The sequence below is a fragment of the Dendrobium catenatum genome, unplaced genomic scaffold (assembly GCF_001605985.2).
Source record: "Dendrobium catenatum unplaced genomic scaffold, ASM160598v2 fragScaff_scaffold_743, whole genome shotgun sequence".
In the NCBI taxonomy this organism is placed as follows: Eukaryota; Viridiplantae; Streptophyta; class Magnoliopsida; order Asparagales; family Orchidaceae; genus Dendrobium; species Dendrobium catenatum.
The window spans coordinates 23,902-44,544 of record NW_021319205.1 but is presented as its reverse complement, the minus strand read 5'-3'; the positions used below and the strand labels follow the sequence as shown (position 1 = coordinate 44,544).

Here is a 20,643-nt window from a genome sequence, read left to right as displayed (position 1 = left end):
TATGAACACATTATGGTGAAATGCAAATATTTGATTGATATAATTCTGAAGTTTGAGGGAATGGGAATTTCTATTCCTAACTTTCATTCGCTGGATTGTTGCTTGGAGAACCTAAGGAAGATGTCTGTAAAGAATCCTGGGATGGTTCGGCTGTATTGCTCTGCGGTCTATTATTCTTGGAGAAGTCGAAATGATATTAAACATGGTAAGAATGCTGTGCCATGTTCTGTTATTGCTGCTAATGCTTTGTTTTATTCTGTCTCCAAATCTAGTCAATTTCTATCTTGCTGGGGTACTAATTTCCTTAGGGAGTCCCAAAGAACTTGGTACCCTCCCCCGAAAGAATGGATCAAGGTAAATGTAGATGCATCCTTGACAAGCTCTAATTTGGCTGGCATTGGAGGAATCTTCCGGGATTACAAAGGAAGATTTATTAGTGCTTTTGGAAAGAATGGAATGCATTGGGATATTGGCCATCTTGAATTACAAGCAGTCCTCACGGTTAGAGAGTTTTTGAAGAGATGGATGCTGGAGTGTAAAGGCCTTATCATAGAAAGTGATAATATGAATATCATCAAATTCATTCAGAATTCTTTGAAGGATAATAAGGAGAATGTGGGTAAGTGGCCACATAAGAATTTATGTTTTTTACATGATTTTAATAAGGTTGTCTTTCTCCATGCTTCTAGAGAATGTAATAAAGAAGCAAATTGTTGTGCTACTATGGCATTGGAGAATAGGTTTTTCTTTGATAGTTCTTCTTTTGATCATATTCCTTCCTTGTTGCTAGGCTTAATCAAGGAAGAATGTGATCCCCTTATTACTTGTACTTAGCCTCTTTTTTTGGTTTTAATGCTTTTTGATGCATTTCTTTCAAAAAAAAAAGAGATCCCAAACCTACCTCCACTATCATATATTCCTAAATCACCCATGGCAGAGCAGGTGGATGCAATCCTAAGTGATGAGATCATATCCACAATAGAAGGTGGACAAATGAGGTATTTGATCAGGTGGAAAGGAAAGCCCGAGTCAGATGATACGTGGCTAGATCGCGAGTAGTTGCAGCAGATTGACCCGGATGCACTAGAGATCTACGAGAGCACCATAGACACTTACTCAACGGAGTCGAGTTTTCTACCACCCCGGCAGAATGATGGGGACATCAGTTCGTGGAAGGTTTATCAGAGGCATGGCCGCCGATCTACGACCACGATCGAGTCTTCGTACTTTTGAGTTATTTATGTTATTTTTTATTTATGTATTTTTCTATTTTTAGTGTCATGTATTTGTTTTCTAGTTGTACCTTTTTAGTGGGGAGATGTCGTATGTAAGCCTGGAGGGAAATTGTGTCTTTTATTTTCATGAGTCCCATATATTTGGCTATTTATAACCTCATGTTTTATTTTTTAAGGTAATGAATGATTAATCAAAAATTTTCTTCTTGCATGAGTTCTTGTGAGAGCTTGAGAGTTCTAATGGAAAGTGATCCCTAAGAGGGAGAATTGCGCAATACCCACCAACTTAGATAAGTCGGGTTCGTGGTTTTATCCTTTTATCTCTTCCTCCCTCCCTTTCCCCCTCCACCCTCACCTAGCCGCCGGTCTCCCACCTCACCCGAGCCCAGCCCTTCCCCTCTCAACCTCACGGCCAAACCCCATAACCGAACCCCATTGCCGCCGGCCCCCAATTCCATAGCCGCCGGCCAAGCCCCTCTCCCCTTCCCTTTTCTCCCTTAAGTTTCCTAATTGGGTTGTGAATTAATTTTGGACAATTTTGAAATTCAAATTCATTTGGATTTGAATTTAAAATCTTTCCTAAATTGATTTCCCTATTTTAGGAAAGTTTCTAAATCCATCATATGTGAATTTAAAAATCAAATTGGATGAATGACAAAACTTTCCTAATTCCTAAATCCAAAATAGGTAGCCCAATTAATTGCTCCCCAATTCCCTCTCCCCCTTGAATGCTGCCGGCCCCCTCATGCCTATCCCCATTAAAGCTCTTTTAATTATTTCCTAAAACCCATCCCACACTTAGGAAATAATTCCTAATCCTATTTTCCTACTTGGCAAAAATTTTCAAATCCGTCATACCTCATTATTTCTTTCCAAAGCCACACATTGGATTTTGGAAATAAATCCCCAAGCCCCTCCTTGCCGCCGGCCCCTAGCCCTCTCCCCTTCCCCTTTTGAGTTTATTGCGAATTCAAATCACCTTAGTTCAAAAATCTGAAATTAATTTCAGATCTTTACTTCCTGACTCTCCCTCCTCTCAAATTAAGAGAAACTTCTTTCTCTTTCGAATATCTTCAAGTGCATCATCAAGTTTAAAAGAGATTTGTTACCGAGCTCCTATGAATGATGGATCCAGAAACTGAATACGGCTTAACTTTCGACGAGGACGGCTTCACTGATATTCTTCAATCAACTTTCTCGACGTTAATACGAGGTTTGACCACACCATCGAAGACTACCTAGAGCATATTCTGGACACTTTAGTGGAAGCAATCGACGAGCATTTTGAAGGCGTTTAGTGGAGGATCTCCACCGCTACTTGACGAGAGGTTCTATTTTCCCCTTTTCATTATATTTCTTGAATCTTTCTCTTGCGTTTGATTGCGTTTGAATCTAGCCTTCTTGTTTTATTCGTTTTTTTTAAATGCTAATAGTTACGTCATTTATATTCTAATCAAGAGTTGTGCAAATCCTTACAAACATTACATTCGTACTTAGTCCTGCATCACTCTACCATTTCCTCCTTCCCTTTCAAGATCTCTCTTCAAGTTTTCTCCAGAAGAACGACGCTTCAATGGTTGCCAAAGACACTTACCAAGTGCCTTGACAAAGCTTAAATAGAGGGCTTTGAAAAACCCAAAATATTAATCTTGGCGACAAAAATTGTCCAGGACGATCATAGAATCGTCATGCGCAATGTGCTTAAAAATAGGGCTTCAGAAACCCTAAAAACTAAATTCCAGCGAGAAATTTCGTCAAGGACGATTGTCGGATAGTCCCGTACGATGTGCTTAAAATGAGGGATTCAGAAAATCCTAAAAATTCAATTCTATTGCCAAATATCGTCCAGTACGATCGTAGGATCGTCCAGGACGATGTGCAGAATTTGACCTGATAGTCCAGGACGACCACCTAGACGATATGATCAAATTTGTACTAATCGTCCAGGACGATAATGTGGATCATCCTGGATGATTAGAAGAAGAATTATGGTATTTCATCTTGGACGATTTAGGAAAATCAAGTATGTTGGCAAACATCATCCGGTACGATATACAGATCGTCCAAGTCGATCTGATTAAAAAATTTAACCATAATTAATCTCCCAATGACATGATCAATTTAGGCATGATTTGTATTGATCGTCCAGGACGATTTAGATCGTCCGGGATGATTAGAACAAAAATTGAATCTTAAAATCTTGCCTAAATTATCATTGGCGGCTTTTTTCCAAGATCATAATGGATCGTCCTGGACAATCCAAAATCGTCCAGTACGATTAGTTCAAAACTTGAACTTCTGGTTTTGACTAGATCTCACTCCCCTGAGTGTGTGTGTGCATGGTCACCAAGCAAGCATACTCCCTTATAGGACTTGACTCAAGAAATCAAAATTACATAAATGAATATTACAGTCCCTTTACAACATAACCTTATTCAACCCAATCTTAAGCTCTAATTCTTTGTTTGATGTTGCATGATATTCCTGAAATGTCAGTATGCACACAAACAAATATAGAATGAAAAATACTATGAGATATAAAGATGTTTGTTATTATCAAAAACATAAAACTTATGAGCTCGAGTTGCAACAAGAATAAGAATCTCCAACATGGAAAATGTTAGATAAATAGAAGCCTTAAGCGTGTTGGAAGCTCCAGACGGTGGTGGTGCAATGGCCTCCCCTCGCACCTATGCGCGAATTTCCAAACAACCTGTACAAGCATCTGATAGGAAGTGGATGCAAAACTTATGAAATTCCTTGACTGAATTTACAATTTCAGCAAAACAGAAATCGATAACAAGTAAATGAAGAAGAATAACACTCAAGAACCCTTTTTATTGGATTATATATAAAAGAAAAGACAAGATACATTTGGATCTTCAATTGGAGAGGAGGATCCGGCTCTCCCAAATCTCTAGATGCCACTAGAGCCCAAAGAACCCTAAAAATGCTACGATTTCAGCAAACAAGACCTACCCCTAACCCTATGAAAATCTCCTACTTAATGTAAATAATAAACAACAAATACCCAAACAGCCCTCCTCCAATTTCCTCCTAAATCTATCTTATTTCCTTAATTATTTCCCCTCCAAATCAGCCCCCAAATCTGCTTTTATCAATTAGGCAACATATCTTAATTAATCCTTCCTAAATCAGCCCTCAAATATGTTATCTTTAATTGAAAAACATCTTCTAATTAATTCCCTTTGATTAAGGACCTTTCTAAACAGCTCCTTCTTGATTAGGAAACTTTTTAATTCCTTCCTAATCAAATTAGTTGGTCCATCAGCATCATGAGAAGATAGAGACCTCACCCCTAACTGCATTTCCCCAACAAGCCAATAATAGCAAGACATCTGTCCTGCTCCTAACAAACTCAAGCAAAAACAAAGAAAATTAAATCAAACTAATAGTTTCTTTGCACCCGAACTTCTCCCGCATCTTGTCGGTTTCCCCATAGTAAAGTCCTTTAGCATAGTCAGTTGTAGGCGAGTTCCACATGTTCGTTCCTGGTGACTGTCCTTAGCTCTGGTCATGACTTGGCTTCTCCTATCAATTGCCTCCTTCCTTTAAAAATCAATCGTCCTCAAGGTTGTGGTTTGTGTATGCCTTTTGTAGTTTTGCTGTGTGGCGTCTTCTAGTGGGATACTCTGCCGTTGGACAAGGAATTGCTGTTGGGTGTGTTGCTAGATGGACAACTTCGTTATTGAGCCAAGAAGTTTGTGTTAATATTGCTCCATGCAGTTTGGTGTTTTCTAAAAATGGTTTGAGGACTGAGACGTGAAAGACTGGATGGATTTGAAAGTGAGGAGTTTGTTGTAATTTATAAGCCATTGGATCGATTTGTTCAATTACAATAAAAAGTAGCGATGAGAGAACTTTGAGTAGCGGCAATCATGAAGTGAAATTTGTCGATTGTAACTTTACAAGAGCTAGAAACCCAAGGGCTAATTGTAAGTCTCGTCCGTGTTTATCAGTTTGTTGCTTCCTGCGATTGTTTTTTTAATATACTCTTGGATGGAGCGTAATATTTGGTAACGTTGCTGCAGCCATTGAAGGCCTAGGACAAGGCCAGCTCCCTGAATTAGCAGCACATATCAATATCTTCGGAACGTATGGCTTTGCAATTCAAGTGACAAAGAATAGCATTTTGTAGTGCCGTGAAGCTTGTTTCCGTTGCCCTCCACTTGGAATGGTGACGTTCATGTAATTGGTAGTTGCCAGAATTAAACGAGGCACCTCCAAATGAAGTTGTGGGTTGAATCGCTATCAATGAGGACTTTAATTATTTTATTGGAAAGTAAGTCGACAAAGCAAAAGGTGTGTGGTGTTGATTACCTATCGAAAGCATGTAAACTAATTTCGAGAATATCTAGAGATGAATAATGTTTTCAGGAATAGCCTGATTCTTAGACCGGGAAGTATCTAACAATGGCTCTTGTTTGTTTGTTGAATTTGTATCAATTAATAGGGAGAATATTTTGCTTTTGCAAACATGATTATAAGAAAAAATTTTATCAATGATGAAGCAAAGCCCCTTTTACCTCTTTTCAATAGTTTTAGTTAACAATTTTTTTATAGGGAATGGCGCTTTCACTATAGCAGGTTTAGAGGGTGTTGGAAGTAGTGGTCATAATTGGGATATAGCAGGTTTAGAGGGTGTTGGAAGCAGTGATAATAATTGGGAGGCCAGAGGGTTGGATGGTTGGTATGGGAGCATCTTGTTGGAGTTTATCCTCAGCAAGTTTAGCCAACTTAATAGCTTGATATAATGAAATGGGGTGTTGAATGTGCACTTCTTTTCGAATGGCCAGGCGGAGATCAAATACGAAGGAGCTTTGGAAGAAGACTTCGTCAATGCCAGTTATCTAATTGGTAGAGTTTTTCAAATTCCAACTGATAATCAGAAACAATGGTTTTTTGTAGGAGTTGCAAGCTCATCGTGTTGGTTGCAACATTATAACTGCCCAAAATAGTTACGAAGAGTTGAGAAAAATTTAGTCCGTGATGTTAAATGCTTGGTTTTGGATAATCGAAGATACTTTCTTCTGTTGGTCCATTCACATGGTAGGAAGATGAGGTTTTTTTTTTTTCGTCTGAAAGTTTGTGAAAGTTGTTGTAGTGCTCGATCTTTTGAATCCAAGCTTTTGGATTTTTATCAGCATAACATGGGATGGTTTTTTGCAATGGATTGAATGGAGAACTACTCATGAGCTCATTCATGGGTTTGCCAAACATGGATAGGTCTGGTTGTCGAAATTAACTAGAAGCCATTGGAAACAGGCCTGCTACTCTTGTTCTGCAACAATTCTTTAATTTCATTGAGCTGCTTTTATGTGGTTTGCATGTGATTCTTGAGATGTACCATGGAGTGAGTGTTGTTTGCCAAGGATGGAAGGTTGAGTAGTAACGAGAGCGCCAAAATGTTAGATAAATGGAAGATTTGATCGTGCTGGAAGCTCCAGAGAGTGGCAATGTGATGGAGGAAGGTGGGTTTCAATAAACGGATGAAATTGGAAAAAAAAAAGGAAGAAAAGAATAACAGAGTAGAAGGTGTTGGATCATTCATTGATTTCTCTTGTTATGGCAAAACGTTCCTCAGCCTCAAGTGCCAATAACAATAGGGCATCTGCCCTTCTCCAAACATGCTTAAGGAAAAAAAATTTTAAAGCAGACTGCCGGTTTTCTTGCACCCAAACTTCATCCGCTTACTGTTGGTTTCTCCACAATAAAATTCTTCAGCTTAGTCTATGGCTAGCAAGTTCGACATGGTCTTTTCTGGTGACTGGCCTCAGCTGCGGTCATGTCTTGGTTACCTGTACCACGCATCCTAGAAGTAATCATTTTTTTTTTGAAACCATGCAAAAGCAATCAATTAAACTAAAGAAGACACAAGCCTAGGTACAAACTAACTTGATATCATCTCACCTTTGATCAAAACAATCAAAGGAATAGGGATGTTATCAAAAGAAAAACTATCAAATATAAAATTCCCATCTATAGCTAAAGTAGCGCACAAATCAGCTACCTTATTACAATTCCTATTTACATGATGGAACACTACCTTATTAAAGTCCTTGAGGAATAAAAGATCCTTGCCCGGCCAACTATCCATCTCCCATTCTTTAAAGAATTTTGTAAAAAAGTAATCACATTGATATTATCACTTTCAATGATAATACCTTTACTTTCAAGCATCCAATTTTGAATGAAGTCTCTAACATCCGCAATCACCTCCATCTCTAGCTGTGCAATGTACCAATGAATTTTGTGTCTTCCAAAAACCAGAAGAAGTCTCCCCTTGTGATCTCTGAAGATACCTCCGACACCTCGTTGGTTTGAATTTAACAATGATGCATCCACATTTATCTTAATCCAATCTAGTGGTGGAGGGCGCCAAGAATCAAATAACTCCCTAGGGAGATTAGCACCCCAACTAACTAGAAGTGGAGAAGACTTTAAAACAGCCAAAGATAGTACATTTGCAGCCACTACAACACTCGGCACAGCTGCTTTCTCATGCTTCACTAAATTTCTGTTTTTTCAGTTCAAAAACACAGCCACACAATACATTCGAACCATTCCTGAATTCTGGACATTCAACATCTTGAGCTTTTGAAAACAGTCCTCCATAGAAACGAAAATTGGAATATTGAACCCCCACTCCCGAAGCTTGTCAAGCACTTCCAGCAGGTACTTACAATGAACAATAACATGTTCATAGCTTTCAGTTACCAGGCAACCTCTAGCACACCTATCATCATTTGTAAGTCTTCGAAACTTGAGAAACTGATTACTAGGAATAGCAAATTTGCTAATACGCCACCAAAAAATTTTCACATTATAGTTGAGCTTTAAATTCTTAAGCCAACTGTAGAAACCATCAACGTCTCCAATTCCCTTTTCTTTCATTACTTTATCATATGCCAATGCAGTAATAGAATTACCAGAGAGTTTACAAATAGTTTCCAGCTGATCTTCTTGATTAACATTCAACTTCACCGTTCTAATAAGTTTCACTAGCTCTTCATGAAAGCTAATAGAAAGTTTGGCTTCATCCCATTGCCCTGTATTCTAAATAAACTGCTGTACATACAGGTTCTCCAAAGCACCACAGTCCAAAAATGTTGGCTACTCATTTAAACTTCTATCCAGTAACCATATATCACTGAGCACCTTAATTTTGTCTCCACTTCCCACTTTCCATCTAATAATATGCTTTAAACTTTTTCCTCCATCTTTTAGAATTTTCCAAACATTTGAAGTACAATTCCTGCAATTATCTTCCATTACATTGTCACCAAATTTGGCCCTCAGCGTTCCGTGAAGAAGAGATTCTTGATGCTGGATAAAATTCCAAGTCAATCTAGCCCGTAAGGCTCCAGCTTTGTTTGCAAAAGAGTGAACCCCCAAACCTCCAGCACTTCTAGGATTACAGATTTCCTCCTAGGAAACATAATGTAATCCAAACTTCCCATCTTGCTTGTGCCAAATAAAACTCATACACAGTTTTTCCACATCCTGAATTACTCTCTTAGGAACAAGAGAATGCGTGATAGCAAAACACGGTAAAGACATCAAAGATGTCTTAACAAGCACAATCTTCCCTCCCAAAGAAAGAGACTTCTTCCCCCATACATTGAGCTTATCATTAACATGGCTAAGTAAATCCTGAAAATCTGCAACTCCTAGCCGATTTAAGGATAACTTGATGCCTAAATACTACAGTTCCTTAACCACCCTGAAACCGAGAGTTTTGGCCACCTTTTTCCTACAATGTCTGTTAACAAACTTGCCAAATATCACTTGAGATTTGTTAACATTAACCCTTTGCCCTGTCCAGCAACAAAAATCCTTCACAATGCAGTTAATCAACCGAGCCAATGAAGTTGAAACTTTAGAAAAAAGAAGAACATCATCTGCATATAGTAGGTGAGAAATAATCAGACCTCCAGACGAAACCTGAATGCCCAGATCCTGTCCTCTTTGTTTAATACCACTAGAAAGCAATTGAGAACACATAATGAAAAGAAACGGTGATAGAGGGCACCCCTGCCTAAATCCACAATGAACTTCAATCCATTTAGTATTCTTTCCATTAATAACAATAGAAAATCTGGCATTAATCACACATTCCATAAGAAGCTTAGAGAATGTGTCAGGAAAACCAAACCATCGAAGAATTTGATTCAATGTAGTCCATCCCATACTGTCATAAGCCTGCTCCATATCTAGTTTCACTGCCATCAAACCTTTTCTATTCTTTGACATCTTGAATTTATTAAAGATTTCCTGTGCCAATAAGCGGTGCTCGGACATAGACCTGCCCGAGATGAATGCAACTTGCTCTTCAGAAATCATATTGGGTAGACAGTGCTTCAACCTGTTAACCAACATTGTGGCCACAATCTTATAAGTGCTTTGACATAAACTGATTGGTCTGAAGTTAGACGGCACCAACGGGTTATTGCATTTGGGAATTAAGACCACAAGAGTAGCTTTCCAATTCTTATGCATTTCACCACCTTTTAAAAACTTCTCAATTGCATTCCAAGTAGTTTCCCCAACAATCTTCCAATAACATTTAAAAAAAGAAGAGGTTACCCCATCAATACCTGGAGATTTATTATTTCCTTGCTGAAATACAGAAATTCTGCAATCTTCCATAGTAAAAACTGCATTCAACACAGCAGCTGCTCCTTAATTTTCTGATCTTCAGCAGGTAAAGGCCATCCAGTGAGATCACAATTCCGATGCTCCCATTTCTTCTCAAAGAACTGTACGAAAGCTTGCTCAATTTGCTCTTCCTCTACCACAAGAGTATCATTTACATCCTTAATTTGCCAAATCTGCTTGGCATTTCTCCGAGCTGATGCAAAATTGTGAAACAATTTTGAATTAGAGTCACCTTCCTCATACCACCTTGTCTTAGCTCTTTGGTTCCACCAAGTAGATAATCTTTTAAGTGTAATATTCAGCTCATGGATCTTTCTTCTCAGATTAACAGATCTTCAATATCAAGTCCCAAACCAACAGTTTCTTTAGTTTGTAGATCCAAAATCTCTTTCTTAAGCTTTTCCTTCAACTTGTTCAGATCTCGGCACTTACTTTTATTCTAGAAAAATAAGGCTCTCAAAGTCCTCTTTAATTTTCGATGGAGCACCTCCTCTGCTTCTCCAAAATCTGCCTTTTTCCAAGAGTTCTTCACAATGCTCCAAGCAGCCGGGTAGGACCTCCAAGTATCTTCAAATCTGATATTCTTGGTAGAATTAATCTTCTTTCCATCCAAATTAAACACAATGGGACTGTGATCAGATGCCACCCGAGCAAGATGTTTAACCTTGCCAAATGGCACCAAATGCATAGCAGAGAAATTGAGTAAGCATTTGTCAAGCCTCCCCCAAATTCTAGAAGAGCCATCTTTATTGTTGCACCAAGTGTAACTTGGTCCAACAAAACCTGCAACATGAAAATCAGCGTTAGTTAAAAACTCCTTCATTTCTCTAGATCCTCTAGAGAAAACAAATCTTTTGCCACCCTTCTTTTCTTCTTTATTTAAAATGCAGTTAAAATCTCCCCCCACAATGGCAGGACCCCGCATCTTTTAAACAATTCTCAAGAGAGCTCCATAAACTCCTTCTCTCATTATTACATCTACTACCGTAGACTGAAGCCACCTTCCATACGCCCAACAAATGTGTATTAAGAGAACCAATAACCATCTGGGAATTGCTACTCTCAACAGCAAATGAAACCATCTTTGTATTCCACAGAACCAAGATTCCACCCGCCTTTCCCACAGCTGGATAATGAAAGAATCCCACCTTGTTTGGAAGTAATCATTAGAAATGCTAGTATCATAAGATGGCATGCAGGATCTCAATTGCATTCTTACAAACAAGGAGGATTCGCTGATAAGAAAATCCCACATCACAACCAATTCGTATGACAGATACTGCAAATTTGATAAGCAAAGCTTCTCTAAACGTTATATTCAGTACAAGTAAGAATTATAAAGACGAGAAGCTGAGCTTCTCAATGCATCGTAGAAGAATGACTTTTGCTAACTTGCAAATTTCATATTGTATATCATAGTAATACTTCGACTAAATCAAATTTAAAACAAACATACATGAGCACTACGTAGGCAAGTTACGAAGAAATCAATCACTACATCCATTGCAATCACAAAGAATAGACCATCATAACCAACCACACATAGATCACTCACACCGCTAATGAAATAAGGGCGCAAGCATAAAAAAATTAAACAACACCCAATATCAAAGAATAGTAACATATCTATACACATTTTCGAAGCTAATTTTCATTTATTTTCAGCCAAATATCATGTTATATTGTACAATTAGAAAAAAAATTTACAATCTTGCACACTATATCTTAAAAGAACAAGTTTAGGTGCCTTTCAGATAGGTAATCAAGCCATAAAAACATTATAATTAATCTCAGTATATAATTACAACTAATAATGTAATAAGCACACACTTAACAAGGCTGACGTCATCACATTTTACTAGCACAGTACCACAGTACTAATGAGTGGAAGCAACACATACTTTATTCAAAACGTAATTTGGCATAATGAAAATATTTGTTCTATTGGCATAAACATAAGCATAACATGTCCATAAATTACTTGAGATGTTCTAATCCCATGCAGAACATCCTGAGCAATAGGTTTGCTACTGCCATGCTTGGCCATTCTCAAATCAGTAAGAGGCTGTGAGCATGTATCACTCCTTCCATTTATTGTATAACCATAAATCTTAATAAACAATAAGCTATTTTAACATGCTAGCATGTACTCACAAAACAACACCATTGCAAGGATTACCTCATAAGTCATAACCAACTCAAATCATTTGACAATGATATGAGTAAAGTGGATATCAACATAAATAATTTCCTTTGAATAAGGTGAGTTCAATCAAAATCATGTATATTCTATCACCACTCCTCATAATGAGTATTGCTAGCAAATATTATGTCAAGATCTATGAGCTACATGAATGCAAGGACCACATCTTAAACATATCCCTTGCCAATTAACCACCAATGCATGTCTGTAATCTCACCATGAGTAATCAATGCTCATAAGATAGCTAGCTATGTTCATTTATTATATTTATAATTACACATTCCACCCCTTGTGTGATGCAGGACTTAAATACATAAGCGATGTTAGAAAAGAATCTTGCACAATTTAATTTAGAGAGCTTTTTTAACTAAAATACTTGTAGTGATTAAACGATGAAGTAAAACAAAAAAGAGATAAGACTAGCTTAGGCCAAGTCACACAACTAGAAGTTAAGATCACAAAATAAGCAATTACTCAAGCGTTGCATACATGAAAGGTTTTCAACAATAAATTCCTATGTTAACAATGAGACTAGTCACTTTGAAAAGATCCCTCAATTCCTAAATCACTAGGCTTTAGCGGAGGGAAATTAACACTATCTTTATGAATCAAATAAGACCACAATTGAAAAGCAATTAGGAAAATATAAGAGTTGGAGGAAGAGTTTACTCAAAGGAAAGAAGATACGAAGCTTCGGTGTGATCGTTTGGGCATTTGAGAAAGAGTGGACAACAACACCTACCTCCTAGCTACCTTTGGACGGCACTTTGGTAATTCTGGATGTTGGACAGCAAGCTAACTTGGTCTGGATTCTTTGGACAGCAAACTGAACCCTCCGGACAGCACACATGATCTCCCGGCCTGCTGGACAGCAAGGAGAAGTGCAGAACTTTTCTGGACAGCCACCAAACAACGTCCAGGAAATCTGGACAGCAATTTGGAAACCTAGAATTAGGGTTTAGGAATTGTATTGGGAGAGAGGAAGGGAGGAGGAGGTGGGGAAGGGCTTGTGGTTAATAGGAGAGGGGAAAGGAAGTTTCCAAAAATCTGAAAGTAGTTCCAGATTTTTGTTTGGAGGGATTTGAGGTTATGTAATTTGAATTTTAAATAAGAAGAAAGAAAGGAAGGTAATCCTTAATGAGAGATTTGATTGAGGTCTTTTAAGGTGGGGAGCTAATGTGGAGAGAGAAAGGGGGGAGCACAAGGAGGGGCCGGCGGCATGCTTGGAGGGAGAGGGGTTTAGGAAGGGGATTTAGTGCTAGCCTTAACAAGAATATCCCATTGGGAATAATTATTTAAATCCCATCCCATTTTAAATTTGATTGGACTTAAGTAACTTTCCTAAAATAGATTTTCTATTTTAGTAAATATTTTAAATTCAAAAATTGATTGGGATTTGTAATCAAAGCTTTCCAAAAGACGATGGGTCAAGAATGGAAAGTAAATATGGAAGGTTTGAATTTTGGAGGCAATGGTAGGGGAAAAGGGGGGTGGGGTGGCTAGGGTTAGGGTTAGGTTTTGGTGGTTTGAAGGGGTGAGAGGGTGGCCGGTTGGGTTGTAGTGGAGGTGGGGCTTGGCCTGGAGAGGAGGTGGGATTATGGGTGGCCGAGCGCTAGGAGAGGGGCGGTTGGGGGTTAGGCCAAGAGAGGGGGGAGGGGCTTTGGTTGACGGTGGGGAATGGAAGGGAGGGAGGAAGGGGAGCGATGAAGACGACCACGAACCCGGACACTTCCTGCAGTTGGTCGGTATTGCGATGCCCTCACCTAGGGATTTCAATCTCTCCAAGAACTCTCACGGTCTCTCCAAACACATGCAACAACAACAACAACATCAACATCAAGCCTTTTTCTTTTAATGGCCAACATTCGGCACCATAAAGCATTGCAGGCCTCACCACCATCTTATAGAATTTTCCCTTAAGTTTGAGGGGTACTTTTCTACCACACAATAAGCTCGATACATTCCTCCACTTCAACCATCCAACTTGAATTCTGCTGATAATATCCCCATCTATTTCACCATCACTCTGAACAATATATCCAAGATATCTAAAACATGTACTCTTATTAATGACTTGATTGCCCAAAGTCACAATCTCCTCACTAGGTCTATTACTACTAAAATTAAACTTAATATATTCCATTTTAGATCTACTCAAGTGAAAACTTTTAGACTCTAAGGTTGACCTCCATAATTCAAGTTTACCTTCAACTCCCTCTCTAGTCTTATCAACAAGAAGAATATCATCGGCAAAAAACATACACTAAGGTACATTATCTTGCAAATGTCTAGTGAGAACATCCATGACTAAAGCAAAAAGATATGGGCTTAAGGCTGATCCTTGATGTAACCCAACCGAAATAGGAAAATACTTGATCAAACCACCTTGTGTTTGAACATAAGTAATAGCTCATGCATACATATCTTTAATGATTTGAATATAAGCGTCATTAACTCATTTCTTTTCAAGAACTCTCCATAGCACTTCTCCTGGAACTTTATTATATGCTTTTTCTAAATCAATAAATATCATATGTAGATCCTCCTTATTTTCTCTATATTTCTCCCTCAAAGCTCTTAATAAATATATGGCTTCCATATTCGACCTACCTAGCATGAATCCTTGATCTCTCCAAACACATGGATGCAGAAAAATTCATAATAATCATTCAACTGACCTCACAGAAAGAGGGGAAGGCTTTAAATAGTCAAAACAATAAAGAAAATACAAAAGACTTAATTGCCTCTAGGGCATACACATGACTAGGCCCTTAAGCGATGACATAAACAGAAAAGTATAATAAACTCATGAAACATAATAAAAGAATAAATTTAATACAATGATAATCAAAAGTAGATCAGTGCGATTATGGCCGTAGATCGTTTGCCTCAACGCCTCTGGTAAACTCTCCAAGGCCTGATGTCCTCATCATTCTCCCGAGGTGGGAAAAAGTTCGACTCGGTCGAGTACGCGTCTCGGGTGCTCTCATAGAACTCTTGTTCATCTGGGTCGACCTGCTGAAGCTCCTTGCGCTCTAGCCACATATCCTCTGACTCCAGTTTACCTCTCCACCTTATCAGATACCTTCTTCATCCACCCTCTTATGTGGAAATAATGTCATCACTTAGAATCATGTCAACCTTCTTTGCTATAGGTATTTTGGGAATATTTGGTAATGGAGGTAGGCTTGGGTTCACACATCCATAATCAACACATCACACCAAACATTTTCCTTATAGATATCAAAGGAGATAGGTATAAGGCTTCTTTCTTTCACCTCCAAGGCAGTGGAGTTGACCCAAGCTATCTTATATGGGTTGGGGTGAGGGACAGCAGACAGACCGAGTTTAGACATCATGCTGGAGGAGACAACATTGATGTAGTTGTCACTATCCACTATGACTTTACAGTTCTTATCCTTTATTTTGGTGTAGGTGTGAAAGATTGCAGTCTTGTATCAGGCATCAGTGGCAACAGGTTGTGACAGTGCACATCTCACTATGCAGATCAGAGAGGTGTCTATTTTCTATATACAGTAGATGACAATAGTGTTGTCATCCTCCTCGAAGAATTCACCATTGTCTTCCACTTGGTGAATCTGGTCAACCTCGAGCTCAGGTTCTTCTTTAGTGATTTCCTCAATAATAGTGACTTTGTAGGGGCTAGAACAATGAGAGGCGATGCGTCCATACCCCTAGTATCGAAAGCACTTAGTTCCCAGGTGGAACCTAGGGGTATCCGGAGTGGGAGACTTGCTTCCAAAGTTGGGACAGGGTGTGGGAGGACCAAAAGGTGGTCAGACAGGTTTCCTGGGGTCGGCCATGCAGTGGAGGGGTGAGGAGTGGAACTACCGGAAGGTCTGTAGGAAGACCTAGAGTCTTGGTGCCGACTAGGGTGTTGGGGATGGGTTTCCTTGAGGTCTAACACTAAGTTGTAGGCATTTTCAAGGGTAGTAACATTCCGGGCAAATAGTTCGTTGTGTAGATCCTCATGCAACCCAGTACGAAACATGTGCAGAATTTGCACGGGGGTAGTAGAGGTCTCTCAGATAATCATTAAAAGATGTGATGTAATCCTTCATTGGTTTGTTTCCTTGAGTCAACCTATTGGACCTATCTAAGAGCCTAGGGAAGTACGAGGGAGGTAAGTACTTCTGCTTGAGCACGCGCTTCATCGACGACCAATCAATGATGGGATATTCATTTCTAGATTTCCTAAGGCTTTCTAGGTTGGACCAAAATTGACTAGCCCTATTAGTGAGTTTCATTTCAGCCTCAAAGATGTTGTACCACTTAAAGAAACTATCCATCCCTTAATCCAGTCCAAAAAGAGCTGGGGATCGAGGGTACCATCAAATGTTGGAGCATCGACCTTGATATTTTTCATTAGTGGAATATTCGGGTCAAGGTTATGGTCATGTCCATATTGGGGGGGTCGATATGGGGCATGAGGTTTAGACGGAGTGTAAGGGATAGGGTGGCTAGTTTATCTCTCCACCTTATCAGATACCATATTCATCCACCCTCTTTTGTGGAAATAATGTTATCACTTAGAATCATGTCAACCTTCTCAGTAATAGATATTTTGGGAATATTTGGGAGTGGAGGTAGGCTTGGGTTCTCACAGGGTGGGGTCACATAAGGCTCGTTTTGCAGTGGATTTGGTGGGTTGAACTTTAGATGCTAAACATGTAAGAAATGTTTTTCTAATAGGCACCTAAAAGTTTCACAAATTTACAAGAGGCGTGGCCGTACATCGTCGGCCCCGCCTCTAATAAACTCTCCAAGGTCTGATGTCTTCATCATTATGATCGCTACGTCCTCCTGATACTCAAGAAATCTAAAAACTCTAATACTCCTTTTGGTTTTTTTATAAATTTTGGGGTTATTGCAATAGAGTAATCTTGATAGATATGTGGGAAATGTTTCTTTTTGAGAAACTTTTTGGTATGGAGCCTCACTTTTGTTGTGAGATTGGGTGTACTTAGATTTAAGAAAATGTTTTGTTGTTCCCCTTTTATTTGCATTGGTGAGTTCTTTTGAATTGATTAGATATTTTCTTCTCACTTGTGGATGTAAGCTTTTTGAAGTATAACCATGAATTTTTATCTTAATGTGATGTCACATTTAAGAAAAGTACCACAAAAAAAAAAAACACTTTTGGGAGGGGAGTGTCCAATCGACCATAAAGAAGTAACATAGGTTAAAAGATAAGCTCCAAATCTCTCATTTCAAATAAAAGGGAGAATAATACAAAAGAAATAATAAACAAAGAGATTTACCTGATATCAATAATTTATCCATTTAAAAGTTCCTCAAAATGGTACCTTTCTCAAATGTTGTTACCAAGGGTATCACCCATTCGATAAAACTCTAATAATGGGTTGGAAAAAAGTGTAGCGCCATCGTTTAGATTTGTTTTCATATAGAATTTAGTTTTATTTTTAGTTTGTGAAACTCACTTACCTGAACTTTTGGGGATTGAGGGTTAGTTCAGTGGCTGTTGTGAATCGGTGGGTGAGTTGTGGTTGGTGGAGTGTATAAAGAGCATACCGGTTAGCATATTACTCTTATACGTTACTGTACATATGTTGTGCCATTTCTTTAGAATTCAGGCAACTCCTTAATATTAAGCAGTTTAGTTTCACCTCTCACAGTAGCAAAAATGAAATTTTGGTCTATTTAATAGCCACTCTCTTAGTTGAACAGTGTGACATCATAAATATTGCAGTTTTTTCCCAGCCATTATGACAGTAATTTTCTTTGAATTTTCGCTTATCCTTGAATTTTTGCTTATACATTGGGATGTTTAATGGTAAGTTGCTCTTTTTTTATGTTGTCCAACAAGAAATTATTACCAATTTCTAAATTGCACCTTGCGTCTTTAGTTTTCATATTATGATTTTTCTCTGGGTGCAGATCATTTTTCTGAATGTGTTGAGAGGCATGCCTACTCTACTTATGATAAATTTATAAAACTCCAAGGAGGTAATCTTTCCTACTCAGAATACTTCATGTTTCTTGTATGATTTTCAGAAATAACAAAATATGCTTCTTCTTGAGTACTATAACAACTGCCTGCTTCTAAGCCTGTTTGAGTTGGGAGAGAGCAGTAAATAGAATTCCTGCAAGCTTAAACCTGATTCCATCTGTTCATAGGCTAGGAAAATTATTCAGGTTTGTTAGTATGCTAAGAAATTGATTATGATTTCTGAAAGAGGGAATGAAGCCTTTTTTCACCACTTCCAGAAAACGTTAATGTATGCTCAACTTGTTAAAAGGTGAAATTTAGCCTTGTTACTATATCTTATGCATTAAGAGGGATAATTCACTGAAACTCCCTCAATTTGTCAGGAACATAATGGTCATCTACCTGCTTTTCCATTTTTCTTTATGATATTTTTCTAAGGGTTAAATTGTATTACTACTAACTGAATTCTGGCACAATTGTTATGACATTTTTTAATCATGTTATTTTGGTTCTGCTATGGCCTATCTTTTACGAGCTTTTGAGTTTTTATATATATATATATATATAGTCTTATCTACAAACCCATCTGCCTTCCAAAATTTACCTCGGAACTTAGTTCGTTAAAACTCTCTCGCCGAATAAGAAAAGCGAGGGGAGGCCGAGGCCGAATTTTTGGAGCCCACATAATAGTAAACCATCAAGCTTTTGCTTATGTTATTATCTAATTAGATATTTTTGAGATGACAATTTCTTGTGCATTGGAATGGTGATTCTCTCTTAAACTCCTTTCACCATTGGCCTAGGAACTAGTCGAACTTCTAGACTTCTGTTACTGTTACACATGAAGCTCAATAGAACTTTCCCTTTATATATCTTTAGGTGCCTTCACATTTTCCAGTTGTAGTTTGATTATGATCTGTTACCTCATATTGGTGGTACATATGATAGTTATGATAAATTAATTAAGCATTTTAGTTTTGTCCGAAAGCATGTTTATGACTAATTATTTATTGCTTTTGAAAGTGGGATTCTCTATACCACCTGCACACTAGAAGTAGGAGAATATTATTAACCACCTGATGGTTTTTAGGTTTTTCTTTACAAAAATCTTTATTTTAAATGCCTTTGATTCAGTGACCATTATTATTTAATCGTTTTATCTCCATGAGCGCAGAGGAGTTAAAGAAGTTACCTGCTCCACAGGTTGCTATAGATTATTACATGAATGAAGACCTATATTTGTTCGGTAGGTCTTTCAACATTGACAAGAACCGTTTTGATAAACAACAGTTTGTTTGCTGGTTCTAACTTCAGTTTTCTGTTATTCTCTATACATCCAGATGAATTCCAAACTTCCAGAACTCCAAACACCAGGAGGCCTAAAATAGGTAATACAAATTGCCACTTACTGATTCAAAATTTCAGCTGGTTCTTTATAAATTAAAGTAACCGGAGAACTAGCCATAACTTATCCTTCTTTTGATTTTTTGTTTAGAGAACCTGTATGATGTGTTCTTGAACATCAGAGATGATGAAGGAGAGCACTGTAAGACTATGAAGGCCTGTCAAACTCATGGTAACCTTCAATCACCTCATTCAAATATGAGCAGGCGTGATGATGATGTTGAGTGTGCTGTGCTTTCTACCGACTGTGAAGGTTTCGTAGATTGTTTTAGAAAATCTTTGACTACAGATAAATGATGTAAGCTCAAATATATTTATATCAAATATCAGATGGTAATTCTATAATAGAATAGTTTTTCTTTTATATATATATATATATATATATATATATATATATATATATATATGATAGCACTGACATCGCAGAAGACGTTCTCCACTTTGTTATTTTCGAGCTCTACACTTCTGCTTATTCAGCCTGCAACCACTACAGCTTTACAATTTTACTTTAATGTGATTAATTCTCCACCGTTGTTATCTAACCACCTCAATGACATTTTTGTATTTACCATTCCAACTTTATTATGTATAAATGCTGTTCTTGTATGCTTGGGAACTCATGAAAGTAATTAATACAAAAGCTTCTTTTCATTACTCGTCTCTTTATCTCTCTACTTTCAAGTTTATTTGTATTCGCTGTTATCAAGACAAACGATTCAGGTATTTTTACATGATATCAGAGCCATGCTACTACATGCAAACTATTCAATGTGTTTTGTTATTGCTTGGAAGATTGGGTTGCTTGCAATTGACAAGGAAAATATATTTTCACAAAAGAGTCAAGTTCTATCTAGGTTAATAGAAAAATCTGTCATAGGCGCTGGAGCCAAATAATTTCTGCAGTTGCTGCTGCCTGGGAGCAATATTCGGCTATGGTAGAAAAACGATTGACTATCGTTTATTTTTTTTACACACCAAGAAGTAAGATTAGGTCCAAGAAAAACAGAGAAAACAGTGGTAGATTTGCGATCGTTGGTGTCATCCGCCCAATCCAAGTCCCAAAATGCTTGAAGCTGAAGAGTTCTGTTTTAAATGAGCAGGCCATGAGTGGAGGTTCCTTTCAAATAACGGAGAATTCTGGAGAAGATATT

The 20,643-nt window shown here is 38.0% G+C and overlaps 1 protein-coding gene across 1 annotated transcript in view; it reads left to right on the top strand.

Annotated features, from left to right (window-relative positions):
• The window catches only part of LOC110108805 (ubiquinol oxidase 4, chloroplastic/chromoplastic), a 53,226-nt gene extending 33,080 nt beyond the window's left edge, over window positions 1–20,146 (top strand). Inside the window, exons 4-7 of the mRNA XM_028696410.1 lie at window positions 18,037–18,105; window positions 19,263–19,334; window positions 19,429–19,476; window positions 19,584–20,146. Of these exons, the coding sequence (XP_028552243.1) occupies window positions 18,037–18,105; window positions 19,263–19,334; window positions 19,429–19,476; window positions 19,584–19,789 (395 nt within the window). The 3' untranslated portion in view covers window positions 19,790–20,146. The remainder of the gene's footprint in view (window positions 1–18,036; window positions 18,106–19,262; window positions 19,335–19,428; window positions 19,477–19,583) is intronic.
• The last annotated feature ends 497 nt before the right edge of the window (window positions 20,147–20,643 follow it).